The sequence below is a fragment of the Arachis duranensis genome, chromosome 6 (genome assembly GCF_000817695.3).
Source record: "Arachis duranensis cultivar V14167 chromosome 6, aradu.V14167.gnm2.J7QH, whole genome shotgun sequence".
NCBI lineage: Eukaryota > Viridiplantae > Streptophyta > Magnoliopsida > Fabales > Fabaceae > Arachis > Arachis duranensis.
In genome coordinates, this window is record NC_029777.3 from 96,141,792 (window position 1) to 96,161,568 (window position 19,777).

Genomic DNA, 19,777 nt, shown 5'->3' on the forward strand with positions numbered 1-19,777 from the left:
ACAGTTTACGTGAGGAGAGAGCTATACATAAACCGTGGTAGGCAGCCACAGTTTATGAAGGATGTAATTCGTGCATAAAACTCACGGTTTATAAATAATTAGAATTTTAAATTATAAAATTTGTATTAGTTTGTAATTTAAAATTTAAATAGACATAATTTAAATCAATAATTTATAAATTTGTATGTATTTGTATTATTGTACTCATATGATTTATTTTTACTATTGTATTCATATGAATATTTGTAACTAACTATAACTAACTATAAATTTACAAATATGATACTATAAATTTACAAATATGATACTATATAAATCAATGATATGTGTAAACTTATAGTTAGTTATTGTAATTGTGTAAAATAAAGTACTTTACAAGGATATTTATTGAAACTAATATGTTAATTATTTATATACTTAATTTGGACACTATAATTTCGCATTAAGATAAAAAAATTATTAAAATTATAATGGCTTATTATAATCAACCACTATTAATATTATTGCACATCATTCGGCCACTATATTTATAATTCAATGATTATAATGTAATTTGAAGTATTCCAAAGTCAAAATACATGATATCAGACATCCAACACAATTACATTGTGAACTTTACACATATATGTACTAATATCTCAAAAACTCAGTCAAAGATCAATAGGCATATTTAACGATTGTCACTGAAGTTATTAGTCCAGATTAAGTATATAAATAATTAACATATTAGTTTCAATAAATATCCTTATAAAGTACTTTACTTTACACAATTACAATAACTAACTATAAGTTTACACATATCATTGATTTATATAGTATCATATTTGTAAATTTATAGTATCATATTTGTAAACTTATAGTTAGTTATAATTAGTTTCAAATATTCATATGAATACAATAATACGAATACATACAATTTTATAAATTATTAATTTAAATTATGTCTATTTAAATTTTAAATTACAAACTAATACAAATTTTATAATTTAAAATTCTAATTATTTATATAAAATTAAATTAATTAAAAAATAAAAATATACTAATACAATTCAAATCGTATTAAAACGTAAATAAATTTGCTGACTCTATAAACCACAAAGCTCCTCGAATTCTCTATCAGCCACCCTACTTCACATAGTCGCTCATGTATAAACCGTGGCTGCTTCTAGGGTTTTATGTACGAAACCATTTCTTCATAAACCGTGGCTGCCTACCACGGTTTATGCTTATCTCTTTCTTCACATAAACCGTAGCTGCCTACCACGGTTTATACTCAAATTGCTTTTCTCATAAAACCTGACTACCAGCCACGGTTTATGTTGATTTTGAAAACGTGGTTGCCTCCCACGGTTTCTATATTAAATTAAACAAGACAAAATGGTATGCAATTTTCAAATGTTGTAATCTGGTAAAGGATTCAACCAATTATTTTAAATTGGTAAATTGCCCTATTTTTTGGGTATGCTTCTCAATATTCGATGCATTTTGTTTTATTATATAGATATAGAAGAATCTTTTTGTTTTTCCCTCATTTTTATTTCCCGCCCGAATTTCTACTCCACGTCGATCATCTCTTCCTCCTTCAAAGTTCATACAAGTATACAACCCCTCCAAAGCCACTCGTCTCTTAGCAAGAAATCCAAGAACACACGATTCTCCTTCTTCAATCCAACCGATGGAAAAGATTAATCTTTTCACGCTACGCACTCCTCTCTTCCTCGTCACCGTCGTCAGCCTCCTGTTCCCCTCTGCCGCATCCTCCACCGAGGCCCTCCTTACCCTGGCGGTGCAAACTCTAACCGACGCCGGCTTCCTTTCCATGGCCCTCACCCTCCGCCTCGCGTCCCCTTCCATCCCCCTCCCTTCCGCCAACAACGCCACCGTCTTCGTCCCCCCAAACGCCGCCTTCATCCGCTCCGGCCCGCTCCCGCTCTCACTCCTCAAATACCACATCCTCCCCGACAGGCTCCCACTCCAAAACCTCTCATCTCTCCAACCAAACACGCCCTTACCCACTCTGCTCCCAAATTCCTATCTCAGCATTACCTCTTCCTCCTCCAACAAACTTTCCCTAAACGACGTCGTCGTTTCCAAGACACCAATCTTCGACGACGGTTCATTACTCTTGCTCGCAATCGACGACTTCTTCAACTCATCTTCGCTCCAAGAATTAGAATCCGAACCCGCCCGTACTAACGCCGAAACGTTTGCCGCCGTCACCGAAGTCTTGAAATCTAACGGCTGCTCCGTTATGGCCACGTTTCTTGATGCTCAGCTTTCGACGGAGTTTGGTGATGAGAGGAAGTTCACGATCTTCGCGCCGTTAGATGAGGCGTTCGCCGTTAACGGCGTGAGGAATATCGGCGATTACTCTACGATTTTCCGCAAGCACGTCGTGCCGAAGCTGATTACATGGCGCGATCTGATTCGTCTTCCTAACGAGTCTCTGCTGCCGACGTTCTCCGACGGGTTTGAGATCAATGTGACGGTTTCTCCGAGGATGCGGTTCCTCAACGGTGTTCTGGTGGCGGTTCCGGACATGTTTCGCAGCGATCTCGTCGTCGTTCATGGAATTCATGGCTTACTTGATAGCAATAGAGTGGAACAGTGCCACAGTGCTATGTGCTGACTGAAGGTGTATCCATTTCTTCTGAATTTTGAATTTTAGGGTTAGATTTTGGTATATTCAATGGTCCGTGAATACTTGACTCTTATGTAGTTTTCTATTGGAATTGTATGTTTGTGTAGACCTATATTCAATTGGGTATGCAAATTGCACAGAGCATTAACAATTCTTTCAAAGACAAACAGATAGTGTATGAACTCTTTTTGTTGAATAGCTTAAAAGCAATGCAATTGTAAATGCATTTTGAAATGATTTGAGAATGTTTCAATCTGTTCTAACATTTTATATATTAATTCTAGAAAATGCACATGGCACGGTCATCTGAGAAGCATTAGCAGTAAGTTGTCACTAAGAGTTTAACACCATTAGAAGCTATACAATGATTTTTGAGTAAGTACAGTAAGCTGCAAATACACTTCCAACACCCTTAAGCATTAGTATCTTGGCTTTGGAATACCCAAATAGGGTTCATCCGATGGAAGTTGCGCATCTAAAGTGTAACTGGTACTTGCTTCATCCACCCTGTCGTCCCTAGAGAAGCCAGCTTTTGCAAGCTCCCTTAACATCTTCAGCTCATCATTGATTCCAGCTTTGTGTCCTGTTAGCCATATACCTTCCACTTCTATGTGAGCATTTGTGGCTGCTTTTGAGTTTCTGGGATCTTGTCTTTCAGTCACATTGGGGCTAGGTGTATGAGGACTTTGCACAGGAACTACAGTAGCAGTCATGGCACTGACTGGATCCATATAGCCTGCTCTTTTTCTTCTTCCAAGTTCTGTCCCTGAGCTCGCAGGATTAACTGAAAGCTGCTCTGTTTCTGTTTGGGAGAATGTCGATACAACACTCGGCCAATGCTTCTTCGGGAGGAAAGGCAGAATTAATCCCTTGGCTGCAAGCTTTAATCCATGCCTTAAAGAGTTAGTCTGAGGCTTTGAGAGTCTTAATAAGGTATTTACCATAGCATACCATTGATTGATAAGCTGTGCAATGAAGGTTAGTAACAGAAGAACTATCATAATTAGTTCCAAAGTTCTGGCTTCAGTTGATTTTGAACCACTTTGAATGACAAATATACCAAACACACCTGCTTCACACAAGAGAGAAACACTTTCCACAACATGGACACTCCTGCTGATATATGGCTTTATGGTAAATAAGTAAATAAACTGTAGTAATGTAATTACCAGAGCAAAAAGGCTTTTACTTGTTTTTTCTGGTGGATAAGCTACAGATATCATTCCCATACCAACTCTTCTTAATAAGTCAAGGATGATATAGTATTGTTGCATGCATCCTAGTACCCTTCTGAAAATGGAATTTTTGTTTTCCTCATTGCTATCTTCTGAGTTGACCCCCTTAATTCTTTCATTCCCTCTTTGGCCGCTTTCGGTCCACTTGGTCATGGTATTTAGTTCATGCTGATCGCCTAGGACTAGCACTGGAGAACCCTTGCAATTATCAAAGAGAATTCCAAAGCCTGAGAGGAAAGAAGATGGTAATCCATCCCTGTAAAACCACTTTCCCGTGGTTGGTTTCCCGACAAAAAGGAACCATAAGTTCTTGTACCACACTTCTTGATTAGGTACTTGGTTGAATTCTTTGTACTGGGCAAATTTTCCTGAGTTGATTACAATAGTAATAAATAGGGATACTGATAAGATGAATGCTGCAGGGATTGCCAGCAACAACACCCCTGTTATAATTCCCCTTGTTGAACCACCTGCATAAAATTGTAGTTTTGAAATCTTTTCAAACTTTGCACTTGCATAACCAATTTGTTAGATTTCAGGTGGATGAAATTAGTCATTGCAGAAGCTAGTCTTACCTTTTATTAGGTAAGCAGACGACTGAGAAAGACAAGGTAGCAAGAGAATCAAAATAAATAGCTCAAATCTAGGAACTGAAAAACTGCCCCGAGGTGGCTTCCCTGTCCTCCGCCGGAGGAATAAAATTATGAAAACATGAGCTAAAATTAAACACCCTCCTCCTATGCCAAGCCAGAATAAGTTCATCTCCATGTCCTGCCACCTGTCAATAGAAGAAACTATGTCATTATGAAAAATACGAAACTATGTTTGGGGGGCGCTTTCTCACAGTTTTACTAGAGAAAATAATAGTGTTTCCTGTTTAAGTGGCTGAGTGTGTATAGCTACCCTTTGTAATTCTCCATTCCTTTGACGACCATGCTAGCAGACATTGGTTCTCCCCTCTACAAGTAAAAAGGATTAGCTGATACAAATGTCTATGAATGTAGAGCTTTCAAAAACATGACGTCAAACTCACCAAGAAATAACTGAAATATTCAATGGAACTGAGTGGTAGACCATAAACTATATTTGCCCTACTTATGTTATGCTGGTGATTATGAAGCCAACCCGATCTGGTGGTAATTTTAGTTGGAAGTTGATGATCTCTGTTGCGAGAATTATGTTCTGACAGGCCATTAGTTCTCCCTGAAAGGTTCTCTTTTTCTGATATTGAAGACGAAGTGTCGGAATCTGTCCAAGGAAGCTTGTGATGAGGTATGAGCCACCGTAGACCTCTTGTTGTCTCCAAGTATTTGACAGGTTGATCAGCTGAAAACCAACTTGTAAGCGCAAAGACTTGAAGGTGTCCAACCATTCCCTGGGAAGAAAATGTTTTCTAAGGTAACTTTGAAGAGAGAGAAATGATACATATAAGTTGTTGTGACTTGTGAGAAATGAAAAATGTTTGTATTTAAATTATAATTTGATATTGTTATCAATTTCTTACTTACATTTAGATTCATTGATGGATTGGAAGTAGGACAGTTTGCACCTCCCAAAGCAAGTATGCTTATTGCTTCTAGATTTGCAGAGGAAAGCAAAACCATTGCAGCTATCAGTGATGTTGCTATTGTTCCAGCACTCACAAATGAGTACAATGCAATGCATATTGCAGGGGCAGAATCTGAGCATATGATGAGAATTAGAACCATAGATGCAAAATACTCCTAACCTTGTTATCCATATAAAATAGAACACGTTCAACCAAAGTTTCGTTGGTTAGAAAGATAAACATGGGAATTTGAGTTTTAATAACAAATGGAAGTTTGTCTACGAATTATTTCATTATTAGTTAAAAACATGTAAGGAAGGAAAAGAGGTATCCATACAATGCTTGAATACAAGTTGGTTGGATGCCAAATTTTCATTTCCTGAAATATCAGTTACCTTCCCTGCAGGAATGGTAACTGACACTTCATTCTCTGATTCTGCATGGACTGTCAATGAGTACAAAGCTCTGGATAGATCCTGTAACCTACAAGAAAGAAAATGAAGATTTGAGCATTACTTAAACCCCTTAATGACAAGATTTATGATTACTTCATAGGCTTCTTGTTATGATTGATATGCTTATTGTTACTCTCTCTGAACCTGCCTTGTCAATCTTCCTCCCAAGACTTCTATCATAGAGGCGTCGAAGCCAAATACCGGCTTTGTGAACTCGGCAATGATGTTGATGTCAGAATCCCTTGGTCTACTGAGGGAGCTGGTCCTTAGTATCACACTAGGTCTCATGGAATCTACCAAAACAGACAGTAATAATAAGAGTTTGCTTACACCAAAAGCTTCTAAGAGATATCTGCTTTTAGTGTCGTAAGAACATATTGTAGCATACCGAAAAGGAATGTAATCGGAGCAACAGGAGAGACAGGGATGCCTGTTCTTCCAAGTATTGATGTAGCTTGTAATTCAATTGTGATAATCTCAGTTCTTGAGATGTTATTGAGCTACCAAAAAAGAAATTGCATTACTTCTTTCATCAGCAATATATTGGAATATAATTGCGAGAATTCTGTTGATTTTCTAACTTCTTCAGCAAATGACTTATACCAATGTATATGGTAAGAAAACTGAAGTATATCAGATAAACAATATCTTTGCTTACCATGAAAGAAAATCGGCGTGCCTCGTTACTTCTATCATGGAAAGGGGTTAAGATACTGGAGTTAACGTGTAGCGCACTTAGAATTTGCTCTGTTGAATTTCTTATAGGAATGCTGAAGTCCAAGAAAATTATCATGTCCTCTGGTTTGCATGTTGCAATGACAGTTCTTGGGATACTGTTAATTTTCAACTCATATGATGGAACAGAAGTCCAAAAATCCACCATTACTGGTCTTCTATCTAAGACATAGGTTTAAATGTATAATGTGAGACCATCACATTGCTTGTTAGGAAAGAAAAGGTTAACATTTGAAGTTTAGAATTGCAAATAGAACCTTACCAAAGTGAATAATCAAAGTAGAACCATTAGTTCTCATGAACTTGTTTCCAGCCTGGTCAGCACAAGTATTCTCCACCATCGAGATCACGGCATGCCCGTACACAATTTTCGAGGAGAGAATCAGGTCAAGACTATACTTAAAACCTGGTTTGATAATTTGGAATGAAGATGCAACAACCTGGGCATGACCAGCTACCAGAACCTTACACAAATATAGAAATGTCATAAACTTTTTCAACTTTTTTTTTTTTGAGTAAACACTAAAATAGTACCGGAAAGTTTACTTCGCTGACAAAAAGAATGAAAGATGCTAACAACAAATAAGCTTCTAAAAGATTTAAAAATGTTAAAAAAAAACTAAATATTAAATATTAAATATATATTCTAAAAAAGATTTTAGAAATCAGATTTTGATACAAACTTTTGCAATTATTATTAGAAAAATAAGATCTTTTCATTCTTAAAATTTGGTAATTTTATGTGGATTTTTTTAAAAAGTTTTTATTATTGTGAATTATCACATTTTTTTTTGAAAAAAAAATCTAGAGATCAAATTTTACTCCGATTTTTGTGCACCTTCTAAATATTTATTCAAATATTACAACAAAAATTTATATCAAACGGATAAGTCATTTGCTAAGTACAATTTTTTTGTCACTTACAAAAAAATGAAAAATATAATAATTATTTGTTATTTTTGTCGCATTTTCAAATCATTCAACAGCTGTTTTGTCGTAACATCTTTCAAAAACTTTTTGTCCGTGGCGGAATCTTTTGAGTACCAAATTTATAGTTAACTTTTTTTTTTCCATTTAAAACAACAAATTATTACTGCCTCCGGTTCAAAATACACGTCCCTTTAGAAAAATTAGATAATGTTATTTTTAGGACAATGCTTTGTTTGTCACTAGAAACAAACTTACATCACAGTTTGTTGAGTTCTGACATTTGAATCCACCTAATCCAGTGCATACTTCACTGAATGTAATATCAATTGCTACCCTTTTTCCACTTGTGTATGTCTCTTCACTAGTAATGGCTGCAGTTGGAGGTATTGTGTCTATTATGTGAAAAGAAAAAATCCATCAGCTAACCCGCAATTATGGATTTTAGTTAAGCTCAAAATAGGATTAGGAAAGTGCCATTTTTACTTAGAATTTCAAATGATGATAGCAATGTATGTTTAGCTTACCTATGAACCATGAGTAAACTGATGAATTTCTTTCTCCTTTGTTTGTAGTGACATTGAGAAGAAAGTAATGCTCCTGGTTTTGTGTCAGGTTCTTCAACACAATGCCATGACCATGGCAAGGGTACGCTTTGCCATCAAGCTGTTCAAGCAAAACACCGCGCCAACAATGAATTCATTTCAAGAATCTTCCTCAAGAATTTATTTGGTATTTTTTTTCTTAACGACTTTTAAGTCTATTACAAAATTCTTCAGAGACTTACTTATCCTATTTATCTTAGTAAATATACTTTACAATTCAACCCAAAAGAAAAAACGTAAGGAAGTTCAAGAAGATAAATGCATACCTCACATTGAAATGAACAGTTATATCCCTTACATGCATTGTAACCATCCAAAGTTTCTACTAGGAACTGAAAAACAGCATTAGAAGACCTCGACCGCGGTGGAGGAACACGACTGAAGTTAACATAGATTGTTGATTCAGCTGAGATGAACATTGCTGCTACCACCACAACCATGAATGTAACACTAACACTAGCCCACACTGGAAGAAACTTGAGAGTTGCCATTGTACTACAATCACATTGAATGCAAAAGTTGAGGGATGAAAAACCAAATAAAACAAGAGAAAAAGCAGCAGCAAAAGGAAGAAAAATATGAATATGAGCGAGGGTTGGAGACTTGGAGTAGTACTACATATACATTTATGTGTACAAACGTTCCTCAAAGGCTATATAAATGGAAGAAAATGCAGTAAAAGCTAAAGACAACTACCTTCCAACTATTACTGACAGCATCATAACTGCTGTTTTAAATACCTCAGTAGTACCTCACATACCTCATTATTAATTTCTCCAACAACATTCAAACTTGGAAGACTTTCTTGTTCTTTTTCTTCCAGCTATAAAAATATATTTCATCTACATTGGACTATATTAATTAATTGAACAACACTATGGTACTTGATTGCTTCATTGCTAATTGTACCCAAACCTATATCATATACTTATATCTCCTTAATTCTTTTTTTGATATTCTGGTACATAGAAAGAAGCAAATCAACAATGTATGTGGTTAAAATGATATGAAGTGTCTTTCTACATAAAATGAGATAGTGTTTTCCTTTCAAACAGTAGGACATAATAAATAATACGGGTGGCTATACCACCTAAAAATTGTACTTTTTTATTATTTGATAATACTTGTTAATATGAAAATATAAAAAAATAATAAATATGATCAAATTAAAACTATTGCCAAATAATTAAAAAATATAATATTAATTTTAACTACACTTTTAAATTATCAAAGTTTTATAACCACCGCAAAATACACCTAATAAAATAAAAAATAAAATCACAGAAAATAGTTACTATATAAAGAGTAGATATTACAACGTAACATAGGGACCTGCATGAGGTAATTGAAGTCCACGAATTCTAGTTATACTAATTAAGTCGAAGCCTTTCAGCCTTGAACTAAGGATTCTGTAAAATATAATTTTCAAAGAGGCTGCTTTATATCACATAAATATTGGCCTAAAAAATATATAAAAAAAGACCAGGAAAATCATTTCTCATTATGGAAATCAGAAAATAGTGCTGCTTTTTATGGGAAATGGCAAACTCGAATAAACAATTTCAAAGTCACTCAACAAGATATTCGAATATGTGGTCCCAAACTCCCAATAGCAGAATTACTCAGGCATATATTACAGTACACTTGTAATTTATTGCCATCCAACTTTTGGTTTTTTCCTAAAGTGAAATGCTATGTAAAGAACTTATTTTGATAATTATATTTGACAGCTACATAATATTTAAGAGAAATATGCATTTAACTTAAATCTAATTTATCATCATGTGTCAAATAATTTTAATATTTTTATATGTATGTATTTAATTAAAAGATTAATAAAATAGATTCATTTATTAAATTTAGAGATTTGTTATTATAAAAAATTCATTAATTCTCAGTAATAAGTTTGAGCTTTGATATTATAATGATTTTTAAATAAAATCTTGATTAAGAAGATTAAAATGAAAGAAGAAATGAATTTTTTGTTAGGTCATTCACTAATTCATTATATAGTCCTAGTATTTCATATGTTGCTTTGAGCCTTTGACATTGGAATATGGAAATGCTATTGATCTGGCCATTGTTGATCAATGATAATGCAGCAAGGTTAGACCATGCCAAGAAAAACGTCACCAAAGTAACAGTGTTCCCTTCTTGATGGTTCGATTGCAAGTTAATTAACAAGCAAAAGGGTAAGTTAAGATACTCTTTATGACCTTTTAGCTCTTTGTTATTTTGAAGGTTAAATATCTTGCATTGTTTTCTAAAACATAACCTTAGCTGCTTATCTGAAATCTTGCTACATTGTTCAACTTTTTCAAATGCAACCCCCTTCCCCTGTAGCCTAAGAAAGAAACAAGTGCAACTCAAGCACTGAAGCACTGAATTGAAGTAGTCTATAACTCTATATAGATTGACGAAGGTGAAGAGCTAGATACCTAGAATCTAAGTTGCAAAATTCACAATGTGCATGCCTTTTCCCACTCCAAAGAGGATATATTTTGGAACTGGAAGGAACACTGACACTAGAGTTCAGGGGAAAAAAAACAATTTGAAAATTTATTTTCAGTTACTAATTTTATATACAATACTCTTGATGCAAAAAAGAAAGTGAAAAATCAAGCTCAAAAGAACCAGACTAGCAGGTTTTGGTGAGTATAGCTTCAACACTAAGGATCTGTGTCATGGCACTGAAGCATCTCAACCACTTGGCTCATAGTTGGTCGTGCATCTTTGTCTTCCTCTACACATTTCAAAGCCACTGCAACTAAGACCTTCATCTTATTCACATCAGAATCTGTCCCAATGGGTGGATCAACGATTTTCTCCGCCCATGATGCCACTCGCCTTTTCTCTCTCACAGATGTTTTGAGCCTCCCATTGTATGTGTCTACTCCATTAACTGCTTGGATATCTGCTGTTGCAGTTCTTCCAGTTATCATCTCCAACAGAACAACTCCATAGCTATACACGTCGACTTTGGATGTGATTGGTAAGTTAAAAATCCACTCAGGTGCCATATATCCTCTGGTTCCTCTGATCATTGAGAATTTAGAATCCTTGAGGTTATCTCTATTTAGCAGCTTAGACAAGCCAAAATCTGATACCTTTGGCTCATAGTTTGAATCAAGAAGTATGTTTTGCGGCTTTATATCACAATGCAGAATCCATTCCAAGCATTCTTCATGTAAATATGCTAGACCTCTCGCTGTTCCGAGCGCAATGTTATACATCTTGCTCCAGTCTAGTGTATTATTCAATGAGAGGCAATCTGCCAAAGAACCATTTTCCATGTACTCATACACCAGAAGCCTATGTTTTCCCTCTGCACAATATCCCCACATTTCAATCAAGTTCATGTGATTGAGCCTCCCAATGGTGCTTACTTCGGCAAGGAATTCATCTTCTCCTTCTTTAGCTTCGTTGAGTTTTTTTATCGCGACAAGCCTTTGATCCGACAATAGTCCTCTGTATACAATTCCTCCTGCGCCCCTTCCAATCTCTTGGCTGAACCCTTTTGTTGCTTCTTTCAGCTCTGAGTAACTAAATTTCCTAAATCCCAATTTCACAAGCTGGTAGCCATGCTGATCTATACCAGATTTTGGGTTGGTCCTCATCAAGAAACACCAAACTACAAGAATGCAAACCATTTCAAAAGCTCCAAGCGCAATAGCAAACCACAAGAATAAGTATGAGAAGCGATTTACATGTTTTTTAATATACTCTCTATAAATTTGTACATCACAAATGTGATCATCTTTCTTAACAGATTCTCTACTGCTGGAAAAACTCTTAGCTCTTGGAACTCTCAAGTAGGTTACTCCTGTTAACTGCGGTGAATGTTCTCCATTGCGCAATTGTATTTTGGTATAGCACAAGAATTGGCCACTTCCCTCATCAAATGAGTATTGGAAACCTTTGCAATTGCAGTCTTCTATGCATAAAGTCTCACAGTTACTGTAGGTATGATTTTTGACAAAATTATTGTCATAACCATAAAGCTCAACATTCTGTAACTCCAAGAAGGTAGACTCACTTTTGTTGCAAGTAAGGGTAAACGCAGGTTCACACCCATAAGACCAATCATTTTGATTCTTCACTCTATACCATGGAAGACAAGAACATTTCCTTCCATTCTTTTGATCAAAACTACATACAGAATTAGGTCCACAAATTCCATGAATGTTGCAGCTATCAGCAATGGCTTGCCAAGAAACATACCATTTTCGTTGTGACAGATCTCGACTATACACACGAAGATTTCCATCAGAATCTAATGTTAGTCTTCTTTGTAGAGCCAAACCATAGTCAGATGTTCTAATGGTATAATTATCCGACGAACTGAACTCTCCAAGAGGATTCAGCACTGCAACTCTGCTGCTATTATAAGTAAACCTACCAGCTTGCCAACTTACAAGCCAAGGAACTGGCCAATAAGAGCTTGAAACATCAGGGCCGTTGTAAAGAAGACTAAGAACATTGTCACTGTCAAATAACAAGTTATAGAAACCGGAAGATCGGTTGCTTTCGCTTCTTCCAGATACTAGTAGTGTTTGTCTGATAAGAAGCTGGCCAGGAAGGAGTGTGTCAGTTGGAGAGTCAAAACTTTGCCATAGAACAGTTCCTTGCAACTCATGTAAAACCAGATTTCCATCATCATTGAGGTACAATTCTACATGTTCATGTGATTCTGTTCTTGAAGACCAAGTTTGGATCCGACCTGCAAGGTTATTATACTCGGGAATTTAGAAAATTTAATTAAGTCATGGAACACTCGAATCATAAACTCATACAAGTTTACATTTTTCAAAATAATGTATATCTTAATTACTTATTAGGTGGGTCGATTAACATCGATACCATTGCGTTTGTCATGTATCGTGTTTAAGGTAAATTTGTTTATGTTTAAATAAATCTCTTGACCACCTCATTCATAATTTTAATTAATTAAATGAATATTATATGATAAATATTTATGAGTTCTAATCATACAACAACATTAATGAAAAAAATATCATAAAATCTGAAGTTATTGGAATAATCAAACATGTTGTAATAGAATAATCAATTTATAATACACGAATAATCAAACTTAGTCATAGTAGTATAATGATAAAAATATTCTCCAGGATACTAATTTCTTATTTATTTCTATGTGTAGTGGCCGATTTTTGTATATATGGAGCATGATTGAATATATATAAAAATTCTATATCATAATTTATTCTTGATGTATATTATTTTAGATCAACAGCATAATATAAAACAATCATAACTAGAACAAAAAGATAGATTTAAGCTACCAAACTCATTAGTAGAATAGAGATCACTTAAACTTTTAAGTTTGACCAAAGAAAGATTATTTAATGCATGAATTAAGTGAGAGTTTGATAAAGATGCTTACCTGCATCCACTAATTCAAGATTACCGGCGTGCGAGAGGGAAAGCTTGGAGTACTTTCCGTTCACCGGTTGGTCACGATTCGCAGTCCAAACTACGGTAGGGATATTTTGGGAATTAGGCTTTTCGGTGTACCACACGGCGAAGCAATAAGCGTTGTCGCCGATTTCGAAAAACCCGGCGGAGAAGATGCCGTTTTGCGACACAATGATGTCTTGTGCAGGTTTCTCCGCAGAGAGAGAATAGCCCCTGGCAAGTGATGTAAATGCAGAAGATGAGAGATCAAATGAACAAAACAAGATCAGAAGAAACGGTAGCTTTGACAAAGCCATGGAAGAAATATTGGCAAATAATTGATTTCGTTATGTCGTAGTAGTGGCTTAGTGTCTCTGAATATGCAAGAAGGAAGAAAAAAAAGAAAAAAAAATGTATGTTTGCGTAGTCGATTATTGTTTCGTTCTTTGTTGGTTACTGGTTATGTAGTGGCTTAGTGTCTTCTGTTGCTGCATTCACAACCAAGCTGGTTTCGCACTGTCTCTTCCAACAAGTCAACTAGACAACTACTGAGTTGCCATGTAGTGAATTCGATTTAAGATATACGGTTAGAGAACGTCATAATTAAGGCTCTTTCTTCTTTTTTTTTATATGAAAGTAAAAGTAGTGATATATTTAACATTGTAATTTTTTGTGTTTTTTAAAAATGTAGACACAACTTAGAAGATCCGATTTCTATCATTCAAAATTTTTAATTTTTTTAACAGAAATCTCTCAGTCTAATTTCTATACTCTCACAAATCTCTCGACCCGACTTCACAAATTTCTCAGTCCGATCCGATTTCTGTATCTTCACAAATCGGACGGTCCAATTTTTGTACTCCTCACAAATCAAACGATCAAATTTTTGTTTATCTAATTAAAAAGGTTCCACATTTAAGAATAATACCCCATCAACCCACATTTTGAAAAAACACCGTTGCTACTCCAACATCAAAAACAAAATCTATCATAAATATTTTGAGTCGTTTAATGTTTAGTCAAATAATTATAATTAGTAATTTATAATTAATATAGTATTAAAATATAAAAAATGTTAGTTATTTTTTAATTTTTAATTAATTTTTTAAAAAAGTTATTATTATTTAATTAATTTAAATATTTATTTTTATGCATTAATTATTTAAAAAATTAAAAGAGTTACTTATTTTTTATTTTTTTAAAATTAAATAAAAAATAATATTTTTTTTGGTGACTAAATAAAAAATAATATTTAAAACATATCTCATCGCACTGTTAAAATATATTTAGTGTTAATTAGAACGCGTGACTAGAGAGTTCAGAGGAAAGCATGCTCGGGAAACTGAAACGTGGTTAAATTAAACGGGCCCAACTGCGCGCGTTACATTTCTCTTTTCCGCCCGTACTAAAGTTTGATTACGGTCTAATGGTTGCATTATTATTTTATTTTGATCGCGTAATGTAACGTCTGACTTTTTAATTTTTATTATAATTTAACAAGAAATAGAACCATCATAATTTATTATTTATTATTATTAATTAATTATATATATTTTAAAAATTAATGTAAATTTTTAAGTTTTTTCATTATATTTATATTTTAATTGAAGAATTAAAAATATATATAAAAATGTACTAAAAAGGTGATACAAATAATACACTTGTTTTTCTTATCACGAGTTAGGTGTGGTGCTCGGGCTGCAATGACGAATTGGAAGTTTTTGTTACTGTATAGTGTATAACAATGAACAAGTGTAAATACACTGAACCAAAATATCATTTCTTCGGTAATGAATAATATGGAAATACTAAGTCATAGAAACAATCATCATGCATGAGATAATCAGATCTTCACTTGTCAACGGTGGTAGGAATCGTCTCGTACATTGATCCATTATGAAAGATCGGCTTAAAATAATTAAAAGTTCAGCCTACAGAATTAGAGTCCAAATTATACTTTATAATTTATCCGTCCTCATAAAAGTCGGTCTATGCGGCGCTAATTTGGTCCAATTTATTCAAATAAAATAAATCTCAACTAATTCTTATAATTTTTTTTTACTCATTTAAAAAAAATTTTAACAATTTTTCTAATAAAAAAAGTAATAAATTCACCATTAAAAATAAAACTATTTTAAAAGTAGTTATTAACTCTACATCTATACCTATAAATACCTTAATATTTTCATATATTTTTTGAACTTTAATATATACTAAAAATTTTGCCTAAAACTTTTGTTAACTTAAATATCGGAATCTCTTGCAAGTACCAGCCCCATCTTTATTTAGATGTCGGATGACGGTATCTCGGTACTAGAAGACGACGGATACCACCCTAAAAAAAAACTTGTACCTCATGTTCAGACTCAAATTATAGCTTTAGATAATCCTAAGAATATTGGCCCCAGGGGTGGAACTACATATAGAGAAAGGAGGGCAATGGCCCCCTAATTTTAATTTTTTAAATATAAATTATATGTAAATTTTAGTTTAACCCCCCTTAAACTTTTATTTTAGTCTTATTTTATTGTGTAAATATTTTTTGCCCCCTCTAATATTTTATCTAGCTCCGCTCCTGATGGCGCCGTTGCTGGAAACTTGGAAGTCTACACCCCCTCATGACAACTCGAAGATGGACACACTGCATCAGAATCAGAACAGATCAACACAATGATGATCGGTAATTGTCATACCCTACGAACTGGGAGAACAGAAGACTTCAATGAAAGGAGAATTCGCGAAACTCAGGAACTTAGAGAATTACCTCTGAAGTTCACCAACCTGATGAGTTAGAGGGTCAAAACCCTACGAAACTTATGAGATTGGTGCATGGACATCAAGGGCAGTTGGAACAACTCGAGATTGAGTTAGAACGGCAGCGTGAATTTGAACACGGCCTACGAAGAGAAGTTTGATGTCCAAGGAAATTGGAGGGAAAGTTAGAGCGGCTAGAATCCGACCTTAGAGGGACACGAACTCGGACTGAGCTGAACCTATACCCCTAGGGAGCGATGATCCATTTATATAAGAGATCATGAGAGCCAAAGTTCTCAGAAACTTTAAGAGTCCGGATATGGAGCTCTATGATATGATAAATGACCCCCAACACCACTTGAGCAATTTCGAAAGTAGGATGTATCTAGTTGATGTCTCTGACGTGACTTGATGGAAGGCCTTCCCAACCACTCTAACCAAGGCAACCATGAAGTGGTTTGACAGTCTGCCTCCAAGGTCAGTTACTTGTTTTGACGACCTAGCTAGAGGATTCCTCACAAGATCTTCAATACAAAATGATAAAACCAAGCATGCAACGAGCCTCTTGGGAATCAAACAAGAGGCTGGAGAGTCTTTGAGGACCTATATGAAAAAGTTCAACAAAGCATGCTTAGAGATCCAGAATCTAGCTACTGAAGTAGTTATCATGGACTAATTAATAGTCTCAAAGAAGGACAATTCTCCCAATCTATATCCAAGAGGCACTCGACCTCTCTGTACAAAGTACAAAAACGAGTTGAGAAGTATATCAATATGAAAGAAACTACCCGACTAAGAGAGCCCACCTCAGGGCAAAACAGTCAATACCAAGCTCAAGGCAAAGAGAAGGAGTCAAAAAAGAAGGATGAATAGAGCTTTGAGAAACCTCGGAAGTACTATTCCTACACCCCGTAGCGGGTCTCCTTTGTCGACATATATAGAAAGATCTGCCACACTGAGAAGATCCCGCCTTCCAGACCCATAAAAAGAAAAAAAATGTGAAAATCGGTAGGAATATTATGAATACCACAAAATTTATGACCATTCCATCAATGGTTGCTATGACTTAAAAAATGTGATTGAAAAATTGGACAGAAAAGGTCGGTTGAAAATATATCTAGCTAGGAGGTTAAACGACAATAGTAAAAGAAAAATAGATAAAGAAGATAGGGATAGCCGAGATCAGCCACAACGGATCCCTGAAAGATATGTTCACATGATTGCTGGGGATTCGCAGTAGGAGGGATAGCAAAATCCTCTTGCAAGAGGCACTTGAAAGAAGTCTACCAAGTCAGCACAGAAGTAGAAACGTCCGACCTGCCTACAATTACTTTCACTAAGGAAGATGCCCAAGGGATAGTGCTTGGACACGGCGATCCAATCGTGATCACAATGATTCTTGCCAATGCCAACCTCCACAAGACTCTGATAGACCAAGGAATTGAAGTTCGACCGACATTCTGTTCAAACCAGCTTTTGATAAGCTGGGCTTAGAGGAAAGAGACTTAGGCCCAGTTTAGATAAATAGTTTAATTAAGCTTTTTTGAAAAAAAAAATAGCTTAAACAATAAATGATTGTATTAAAAGTAGCTTATAAATAAGTTATTGTGTTTATTTTTTAGTTCTAAAAGTGCTTATTTTAAAAGAAATGTGATAAAAAGCTTTTTATTATGAGAGAAGTCATTTTTTTAACTTCTCCATAAGCACTTAATAGCTTTAGTTTTGAAAATTGCATCAGACATTAATACTAATACTTTTCATAAGTCAAAAGCTAAAAAAAGTAGCTTTCGAAGCTTCCCAAACGGGTCCTTAAAAGCAAACCTTGACACTCTCTTTGGGTTAGGGGACACACCTATCCAACCTCTAGGTTTTATCTCCTTATACACCACCTTTGGTAAGAGTACAAAAGTAAGAACCCTAAGCATAGATTATATAGTGGTGGACATGGCTTCGGCTTATAATGTCCTAATAGGTCAGACAATATTGAACCAGTTTGCTGTAGTGGTCTCCATTCCTCATCTTTGCATAAAATTTTCTACACCTGAGGAAATAGCAACTATAAGAGAAGATAAGAAGTTAGCAAGAAAGTGTTACAATAAAAGTCTAAACCTACGAGAATGTGTAAAAGGAAAAGAGGTCAACTCAATAGAACTCGAAGGAGACTGAATTTGAAAGGAATTGAGGCCTCAACTTGAGAGAAAAATTGAAGAGGTACAAATCGGGGACAAGGTTAGGAAAATGACACATGTGGGAGACCAATCTAAAAGAACAACTAAAACAAGAACTTGTCAAGCTCTTGTAAAGTAATTCTAACCTTTTCACCTGAAAAGTCTCTGACATGTCTGGGATCCATCCTAACCTCATGAGCCACAAGCTTGCAGTTCACCGAGGCTCATGACCTGTTCAACAGAAATGACAAAAACTCAGCCCCAAAAGAGCAAAAGTTGTAGAAGAGCAAGTTCAGGCACTGTCAGAAGCCAGATTAATAACGGAAGTAAAATATCCACTATGACTCAATAATGTGGTACTCGTAAAGAAACAAAATGGAGAATGAAAGACGTGCATCGACTATACTAATCTCAATAAAGTCTGTCCCAAAGATCCTTGATGCTCTGATAGACTCAGTCTCGGGTTACAAATACCTATCCTTTATGGATGCGTATCCAGGATATAACCAAATTCTGATGTACAAGTTGGATCAGGAGAAAACATCATTCATCACTCCTAAGGCAAACCATTACAACATAATGATTCCCTTCGGATTGAAAAATGCTAGGGCTATATATCAACGATTGATGAACAAGGTATTCTTATCTCACCTTGGGAAATCAATGGAGGTCTACATAGATGACATGCTTGTTGTAAAACTCGGGTAATTAGTAAATAATTAATCAATAAATTAATTATTATTCAAAAAAATTAGAAAATTAAGTTTGACAAGTTAAAAGAGTAAAAATAATCAAAATTAAATTTTGACACTAATTTTAAAGGATTTAGCCCGAAATTGGGCCAACAGACTGAACCGGTTGGACAGGGCCCAAATCGGGCCTAAGGCCCATCATATATAAAGCTAACTCAGCCATTCCTCCCCCAAAACACAATGAAGCACGCTGAAATTTGGGGAAAGGGTGCAATCAAGAACGTTAACCCCTTATCAATCTTTAATCTTCTTTATCTCTCAATCTTGAGCTCCGATTGACGAGCCGTCAGCGGCTACGCATTTGTCTCGGATTTTTTTTAAATCCATTAGAACAAAGTGGTAAGAAATTTACAATTTCTCATCCAGCCTTCCTCCCTTCAAATTCAAAAATTTTAGGTTCATGGATTTTGAGATTTTATGATTTAATGATGTTAGGTGTGTTCTAGTGGTGAGGAATTACTAGGTTTTTAATTTGAACATCTATGGGAACAATAAAGAACCTCTAATCCTTGTGAAATTGTTGAAATAGCAAACCCTATGT

General features: G+C 35.0%; 3 protein-coding genes across 4 annotated transcripts; 1 reads left to right on the forward strand and 2 right to left on the reverse strand.

Moving 5' to 3' along the window:
• Positions 1–1,675: 1,675 nt before the first annotated feature.
• On the forward strand, positions 1,676–2,629 carry LOC107494735 (putative fasciclin-like arabinogalactan protein 20). The gene has a single exon (XM_016115772.2). The coding sequence runs from the start codon at positions 1,676–1,678 to the stop codon at positions 2,627–2,629; it is 954 nt and encodes a 317-aa protein (XP_015971258.1).
• Positions 2,630–2,948: 319 nt separating this feature from the next.
• LOC107494747 (uncharacterized) lies at positions 2,949–8,719 on the reverse strand. 2 transcript variants are annotated; one of them, XM_052263433.1, is made up of 14 exons: positions 8,414–8,719; positions 8,070–8,208; positions 7,801–7,937; positions 6,878–7,079; positions 6,539–6,777; positions 6,269–6,380; positions 6,029–6,173; positions 5,763–5,908; positions 5,385–5,557; positions 4,910–5,251; positions 4,780–4,835; positions 4,452–4,654; positions 3,811–4,346; positions 3,513–3,710 (listed from the first exon to the last, which is right to left on the reverse strand). In XM_052263433.1, exons 1-14 carry the CDS (start codon positions 8,636–8,638, stop codon positions 3,645–3,647), a joined length of 2,721 nt encoding a protein of 906 aa, XP_052119393.1. In that variant the 5' UTR covers positions 8,639–8,719; the 3' UTR covers positions 3,513–3,644. The 2 variants fall into 2 exon arrangements, with proteins under 2 accessions (XP_015971271.2, XP_052119393.1); XM_016115785.3 differs by having other exon boundaries at positions 2,949–4,346.
• A 1,829-nt stretch (positions 8,720–10,548) lies between these two features.
• Positions 10,549–14,094, reverse strand: LOC107494815 (putative receptor protein kinase ZmPK1). Its single transcript, XM_016115852.3, has 2 exons — positions 13,552–14,094; positions 10,549–12,867 (listed from the first exon to the last, which is right to left on the reverse strand). Exons 1-2 carry the CDS (start codon positions 13,877–13,879, stop codon positions 10,817–10,819), a joined length of 2,379 nt encoding a protein of 792 aa, XP_015971338.1. The 5' UTR covers positions 13,880–14,094; the 3' UTR covers positions 10,549–10,816.
• Between the last annotated feature and the right edge of the window lie 5,683 nt (positions 14,095–19,777).

What these genes read in the sequence shown, in the direction of transcription:
- LOC107494735 (XM_016115772.2), top strand. Translation starts at nt 1,676, where the DNA reads ATGGAAAAGATTAATCTTTTCACGCTACGCACTCCTCTCTTCCTCGTC.
- LOC107494747 (XM_016115785.3), bottom strand. Translation starts at nt 8,638, where the DNA reads ATGGCAACTCTCAAGTTTCTTCCAGTGTGGGCTAGTGTTAGTGTTACA. An exon ending in ATCCATCAATGAATCTAAAT is followed by an intron (nt 5,252 to 5,384) that starts GTAAGTAAGAAA and finishes TTTTCTTCCCAG; the next exon opens with GGAATGGTTGGACACCTTCA. An exon ending in GTCTGCTTACCTAATAAAAG is followed by an intron (nt 4,347 to 4,451) that starts GTAAGACTAGCT and finishes AATTTTATGCAG; the next exon opens with GTGGTTCAACAAGGGGAATT.
- LOC107494815 (XM_016115852.3), bottom strand. Translation starts at nt 13,879, where the DNA reads ATGGCTTTGTCAAAGCTACCGTTTCTTCTGATCTTGTTTTGTTCATTT. An exon ending in TCTTGAATTAGTGGATGCAG is followed by an intron (nt 12,868 to 13,551) that starts GTAAGCATCTTT and finishes ATAACCTTGCAG; the next exon opens with GTCGGATCCAAACTTGGTCT.